The sequence below is a fragment of the Nematolebias whitei genome, chromosome 17 (genome assembly GCF_014905685.2).
Source record: "Nematolebias whitei isolate Nwh7 chromosome 17, NemWhi1, whole genome shotgun sequence".
Taxonomy (NCBI): domain Eukaryota; kingdom Metazoa; phylum Chordata; class Actinopteri; order Cyprinodontiformes; family Rivulidae; genus Nematolebias; species Nematolebias whitei.
In genome coordinates this window covers 33974905-33982500 of record NC_056514.1, presented here as the reverse complement: position 1 = coordinate 33982500, position 7596 = coordinate 33974905, and the positions used below count along the sequence as shown (strand labels likewise).

At 41.2% G+C, this 7596-nt stretch overlaps 1 protein-coding gene across 1 annotated transcript in view; it reads right to left on the bottom strand.

The window, feature by feature from the left end:
- Positions 1 to 7596, bottom strand: part of LOC119423532 (CDP-diacylglycerol--glycerol-3-phosphate 3-phosphatidyltransferase, mitochondrial) — a 29323-nt gene that overhangs the window by 3700 nt on the left and 18027 nt on the right. The window contains exons 4-7 of the mRNA XM_037690930.1: positions 7499 to 7596; positions 7221 to 7410; positions 1809 to 1987; positions 723 to 913 (exon numbers count right to left, since the gene is read on the bottom strand). Of these exons, the coding sequence (XP_037546858.1) occupies positions 723 to 913; positions 1809 to 1987; positions 7221 to 7410; positions 7499 to 7596 (658 nt within the window). The remainder of the gene's footprint in view (positions 1 to 722; positions 914 to 1808; positions 1988 to 7220; positions 7411 to 7498) is intronic.

The window sequence follows — 7596 nt, the reverse complement described above, 5'->3', positions numbered from 1 at the left end:
CCATGCATCCATCCATTCATCATCTTTACCCACTTCCTTCTTTTCCTGGTCTGGTTATTATTTAATCTTTTAGCTAAACATTTGCTTCTTTTCTCTCTTTATTAGAATTTTCTAACCTTTTGCTACTTTTAGCTTTCAGTAACATTTAGCTGCTTTTAGCATGTGATTTGCTACTTTGAACTTTTTGCTACTTTTAGTAGCTGGCTACTTTTTGGGTACTTTTATCTTTTAACAAGCATTTTGCTTCTTATAGCTAGCCTTTTGTTACTTTTAGTATGTAGCTACCATTTTTTTTTAACTTTTAGCTAGTACTTTGCTGCTTTTACCTTTTAAAATGTCTTGCTTTTTTGGCTTTTAGCTACCATTTTGCCTTTCAAGGTTTTAGCTAGTGTTCTGTGTTTTTTAGCTTAAGGCTAGTGTTTTGCTTTGTTTAGCTTTAAGCTAGTACCAGTATTCTTCTTTTTAGCAATAAGCAAATTTTCTACTTCTTAGCCTAAGGCAATGTTCTGTTTCTTTTAGCTTTAAGCTAGCTTTTTTAGCTCTAACCCAGTGTTTTGCTTCTTTAAACTTTAAGCTAGTATTCGGCTTCTTTTAGTTTTAATAACTTGGTTTCAGCTTCATTAAATTGCAGCAGTGATTCAGCATTAACGCTGCATTTTCACAGAAACGTGCAATTTCTCTCGATCTTTGAATTCTTTTAGAGTCGTATAACCCGGGCTCACCTGCGTGACCTGCTCGTCCACCTGGATACCGAGAGGTTTCATCTGGACCAGGGGGAACACCCAGGTGTCCTCCTCCCCCTCATCCTCTGACTCCTCTGAGCAGCGGCGCTGCAGCAGCTGCCTCGTGTGCGCCGTGTTCACAACTTCCATGATCCGCTTCCTCGCCACCGCAGAGAAGTCCTGCCGGTTTCCTGGTCACCACGGAGACACAGTGTGTGAGTGGGCATATGCACGCCACTGAGCTGATGTGGGAGATGAGCGAGGGGACACGTCTGTGTGTTCATAACTAATTTTTTAGCAAAATGTTCAAATTAGAACGATCAATAAAACAAATAAACAAGTGGAAGCAACACAACTGGATAAGGTGAAGCAAAAATACACGTGAATCAAATTATTTTGTCAATATTCCCCAAAAGGTGAGTACAGAGATGTGTTTGATAAATTAAGTAATGCGAACCTTTAAATTTGAGAAAAAGTAGCTTAAATGTATTGATTGCCAGTAATAACTGACTGCAGACCAGCTTCTGTCTCCAGTTTGTCTGCAGCTGTAAGGACGCGTCATGGTTTTGAATCCGTTTCGTCCAGTAAAAATGTCTTTCAGTGCATTCTCACCAGCTTGCGTGCGTACTTCCAATAACCGTGTTTGTGTATATCAGTTCCCACTACTGTACATATCTTCTTCCAGCAACACCGTGACATCACATCTCTATTCCTGGTGTCCGTTTCTGCAGCTTAATCCCGCAGACATGATGTCATTCATCCCACCAACTAACATCCTGGCAGGCCGTGCTCCAGTTACGGACACACTGAGCGTGTGTGCGTGTCTGTTTCTGACAGTTTCACATCCGGCTGCACGGCTGGCAAACCACAAGAGCTCTCTCGATCCTTCTCACTGTGTGGAGTCCGACTCTCTCAGACCAGCATCTCCTCGGCTGTCTAAGCTTTCAAGCTCCATTAGTAGAACCCATCTGCTCGTGGTGCTTCACTCCGGGCCGTAACCGAGCTTGAAGTGTCACGAAGTGTCAAAACAAGCTGGAGTATAAAGGTGCTGGCACGTGCACAGCGAGAAACGTGTTCAGTGTCTACCTTTGTATGGGTGCACCATGCCCTCCAGCATGGTGACCGAGTCGTCGGGCTGGAGCTGCAGGGAGACGTCCCCCACGGCCTCCACCAGGTCCGAGAAGAAGTCCGCCACCTCCCTGCAGTTCTCCAGAAGCACGTAGCGGTCCTGTCTGTTGGTGAAGTACGAGTCGCTCAGGTTGGCTCTGCAAAACAGAAAACAAGATGGGCGACAAAAGACCGTTAAAGACATTATATTCTATTTTATTACACAGTCATGGTAAAATAAAAAGCTCCACATTTTTTAAACTCTACAACTCTTTTTATGCACTTTTGCCCTGAATTTCTATGATGTAGTGACACAAGTTGCTGTAAGAAAATAACACAACGTCGCCTGATACTTCTGCAAACCTAACGTGTTCTCGGCCACAGATTTATTGCTCGCGTCAAAAATAATTCCGTAAAAACTTTGAAATGTCACAATATACCTTACACATGCACCAGAAAAAGCAAAAGTTATGCTGCAGTGACCCAACAAAAACATTACACAATCTTATGCTAAGCTAGGGTTACTCCCCTCCAAGTTAAGAGTGGGGAACTTGTACTTTTATGTGTAATAGTCGTTGTTATTGCTTGGGATTTATCACTCATTAGAGCTGTATTTCAGTGGTGTACATCGTTGTATTTTTGGCATATGTACCATGTAAATACAATGGAATACACACTATTGTTGAATATATATTGTAAGAGCACCAACAATGACTATACAGTTTTCTTAGCACCAGCTGTGTGCTGTGTTTGGCCTCATGATGTGCACTGATAGAAGACCAACATTTTCCACAAACATGGAACTGGAAAAAATTGATGTTCCAGTTGCCGTTTTGGGTTTGACAAGTAGAACAGAAGACCAACTTCCAGACTATCTGCCAGAGTAGAGGAACAGAGGACAAGCAAGGAAATGATTAAGGATGATGGTGGGTGAAGCTGTGGCTCGACGCCAACTGAATTCAGACATTACCACAGGCTTATGAAAGAACTGCAACAAGAAGGTGCTGCTAAACATTGTAGTTAGTATCTTACTGGTCTGCAAATGGTTAGCGGACATGCATGAGGGAGTCTCCAGTATGTCCTGGTGACTCAGTTTTCTTGCGCGAGTCACAGAGGTGACCGTGTTGTTCCAACGATAAATAATGATTCCTTAAGAACTGGTTCAAATGTGCCTGTCTTCATATCAAAACTGTACTTCAGCAGATTAAATCATAAATGTAGAGGCAGCTGACAGGTATGATGTGGGAGATGGACAAAAAAAATAACATGTGCGGCCAAGAATACAACTTTACAAGCTGTGCACATAAAAATAGGCTGTAGTTGTCAAAAACTGACTGCTCAAAATGAAAATGTGGCTCCACGGCTCACTGGTCGTAAACACTCAGAATTCAGTGAGACTGCAACAGAAAATTTGACAATTTTCTTGCAATTTTGAGTTGCCAACAACAGTAGTCTCAAACAGTTGCGGCTCGGTGAGATATGATCTTATACTGTGGATAACGCCACAGCAACGTCGCAGACAACAACAAAATGCAACACCAATGAAACCGACAGTTATACCACAGAAAAGTAGTATATGTCATGCTTACGTTGCAGTCTACTGTACCTTTCCCACGCTTTAGCCCAATGCATATGCAACTAACATAACAGACACATCATGAACGTTCATCATATTCATTCATTCAACCTTTGTTTATACAGGTTAATCCCATTGAGTCTCGGGGACTCATTTACAAGAGAGACCTGATTTCAACAAAGAGTGATGACAGCAGTGGACAACAAAGACAACAATAGACAAACAAAGGATGCGTACAAATATATATATATAAAGTAAAAATAAAATGGTAATTAAAAGGATAATTAAAAGGAAAAGTAGCAAAAAACGGCTAGATTGTAAGGTGGTGTAGAAAACTAAAAACAGGAACATGTCTGTATTGGTTTGTCCCAGGAACTTAACAGATAAAGCCACTTAGAGAGGTAAAGGTCAAGAGCTTCAGAGTCTGTGTTATTAATCCCGTGCGAATCGGCCACGTCAGTAATTTTTAATGTAAAAATTCCCCCGCAACTTACCTACTACATTTTGCTGAACTCCGAGGTCCTGTGATAAAACTAATCCAATGCGAATAGGCATCTGTGATTTGGACAGAAATGGGCAGGATCCGATACGTAATGAGGCGCTTTTTGTTTTTGTTTAAGCAAAATCATTTGGAAAAATATAGAACAAGGCTATTTTAAATGAACGCGATGCTCGCTTCGGCTTTTATGCTGCTACTTCCTTCATTGCAGGTGCGGAGACGTGCGCATGATCAGCTGACCCATCCATTATATTTACCCACTTTTTCCTTTTCAGGTAGCAGGGGTCGCTGGTGACCATGTCCAGCCATCGCTGTGCGAGAGAAAGGGGACACCCTGGACAGGTCACACGCCCATTTCATCCGGTTGGTCAGCGGACGCGCAGACGCTCACTCGCGTGGCCGGTGACAGGTTGTCCATCCGAGCTTAACATGGCTTTTTTTAACCTCTTAAACCGGCCAGCCGGACCTGCCTCCTCCTCAACAAGTAGATTAACACAATTTTATATTGTGCATTCTTTAATTTTCTTTGTGCTGATTCGTAAAACCACATCAAAGCCTGAGACCGGCCCGTTCGTGACAACGCAGCGCCTTAACGTCATATCCAGAAGATGTCTGTAAATTTTAGCTAAATCTCAGGCTTTGGTTATCCCGTGCGAATGCGCCACATAAAAAGCAGACGTTGGGGAGTAATTGATTTATTACATGTGGTCCCTAGGTAAAACTAATCCCGTGCGAATAGGGTTTAGGAAACAGGGGGAAATAAATTACAATTTTTCATATCAGGAGATAAGAAAATATCCCTGCAACATAAGAAAAACAGGTATTTACAACCTTACATAAAACATTATTTAGGACCATACGTCTCATTATTATTATTTACCGTACTTCATTTTTACAAAAGCCAAAGCTTTGAAAACATTTTTGTAAGAAATATGACAATAAGTCAGACGAAGCTAAACAAATCAACCAGAATAACTAGTTAAATGAACAGGAAGTAGTTGCTTCTTAAAACAACTGCATGTTGTGACGGTTGGAAAATAAGCTTCCTGTTACAAGAAATAAGCCAATTAACAAAACAGGATCACAGTTTAAAGGTGTGTGTTAAAGAATGTGACACTGTGTGACAAATCAAGATGCTTTTGACTCAGGACTCAACATTTATCAAGCAAATTCCAGAACATAAAACTTTTCTGGAAGCACTTTCTACATAATATTTATCATGCAAATTTCAAAACGTGAAGCTACGCTAGAAGCACCTGAAGGCTAGGAAACAACCGTTTAGTTTCATTTCCAGCCAAGCAGCATAGTTTTTTCTTTACAGTACAAATGTCTGAGCTTGTCTCCAGAGGAGTTCATGTCAAGGAACCCTGGTCCCATAATAAGCTCAAATCATGACATCTCCATCACCATGCGTGACAGTACCTTTGAGGTGTTTATACTGATTTGCTATGCATTATGGGTAAACAACTCCACTTTGGTCTCCTTTGTCCATTGTTCATTAAGTCTTCTGGTTTGTTTAGATTCAGCTTTGCTATGTTGGTAAAACAAAAACAAAAAAAGCTATTTTATCCCTCATATTGATGGTATGCATCCTTAAATTTCATGTAAGTAAGTAAAATTAGTGACCGGATGCCAAATACCTTGTGCACTTGTTTACTTACAGAACCAGCCAAAGAAACTGAAAATAGGTCAACACTGGCAACACTCATGAAAGAACAGTTTGGGGTGGAAAATAGACAATTTTGATGTATTGGTACACATTTATGCTCACATTTGTTCACTAAAGTATGTAGATAAACAGATAGGTTAGGTTAATGGTAAACTTGCATGTCTAGTTTTGCAAAAGCTGTGTATATTTGTATGCCGAGTTCTGCTTTTACAGCCTGATATTCGTTTATGACAGTGATCAGACTCGTCCTCTCACTTTTCTTTCATATTTCCCTTCTCTGGCTCCCAGTTCACTTTCAAATTCATTTTAAAATCCTTCTGTATGTTTTTAAATCTCTGAACAGCTCTGCTGCCTCCTATCTCGCTGATCTGCTGCAGCCATATCTCCCACAGATGCGAGCAGACCAGAAGCTTTTACTGGTTCCAGGAACTCGTCTTAAGCTCACAGGTGACGGGGCTTTCTCTGTTGCAGGTCCAAAACTGTGGAATGAGTTACCACTGCATGTCAAGCAGGCTCCCTCACTTACCGTTTTTAAGTCTCGTTTAAAAACTCACTTTTGTTCCCGGGCTTTTGACACTGTGCGAGTTGATTTTAACTTGTCTGTATTCTATAATGTCAATCATTTAGTTTTTATATTTACCTATTTGGGTCTATGTATTTTTTCTTGTGTGCTTTGCTTGGACTTGTTGCTGTTTTTCAGTGATTTATAAATGAAGTGGTATGGTATGTTTAGCAGCAGATTAACTGTAATATTTCCACCTAACCATCTTCGCCGATACACTACACTTGTCCAAATTCTTTTGCCATATTTGTTTACCTAAGCAAACAACAGCCACCCTAATGTAGGTCAGTTACTTGACTCAAGCATCCACATAGTTTTAGGCGGATTCAGCAGAATGCTTTGTTTGTATTGAATGCATACCTGCATTTTAAAATTGCACATTAATAAAAACTGCTGGAGTGAATTCTTGTTTGATATAGTTCAGGATAACCTTTTTTATGTTTGATCTCATACCTTGCAGTGAGTACTCTTACAGTAAAGATATGGGAAAATGAAAGGGCACCCCTCCCTCAGTTCTAGGGTTTTGAATGAGCGTACAGTATGTACCGTACTGATGTCGTACAAGTGTACTTCCTGATAGAAATATATCTTTTACATCTCCAAGTGTTTAGATAACCTGAAGGCCTAAGTAACAAGTTACACCAAGGTAGAAAAAGAAAACTCTGCCAATTAGAATTCAGTCCAAACTGCATTTTGAAATGTTGCTTTTGGAGCTCGTCCAATGATTTAAATATTTTATACGTATGTCATGTGTGCATTGCCAGTAATTTCACACACTGGAGGTTAACGTCTTCAGTCTGATATGCAAATGCAAAGTGCGAAACAGGAAACGGGACGACTTCTGTCACCTCTCTTGAGCAGCTGACAAGAACCAATGACAGAAAAGTTGTTTAGTGAGGCATAATTACAAGCGCTCAAGGCAAACGTCTCTCGCTCTCAGACAAATATTTCAGGGAAATCTCCCTTGTGTTAGTCAGAGTCCACTGAAAACAGTTCCAAACACTGGAAAGAACCGCTTTCTGCTTTAGGAAATAAAAAAAGGCAAATTGATTAGGACATGATACTAAACAGTAAATTTTACACACCCGCTGATGATGATGCTGTCGTCAGTCAGGTAAACTTTGATGTGCTGCACGCCGATGGTCTCGTTGAAGCGCTGCGGGACCAGAAGTCGCAGCAGGCCCCTCAGGTCCGGAGTGTGGTACAGAGAGACCCGCATCTGAGAAGGGAAGCGCTGCAACAGAGGAAGCAGCATGGTCCTGGAGTTAACCTGCCCTGCAACACAAACGCACGACGAGTGAGTACGGTGATCGCTGACATCTGGGCCGAACATCTGCTCACAAGTCGTACTGAAAACACCAACCTCTTGATCCGCGCGTGTAGTCCAGTAAAAAGGAAATTTTTAGATCTGAGCAGTTGTTTTTCTTTGAATGCTGGAGCGCTTCCTCCATACAGTCCACC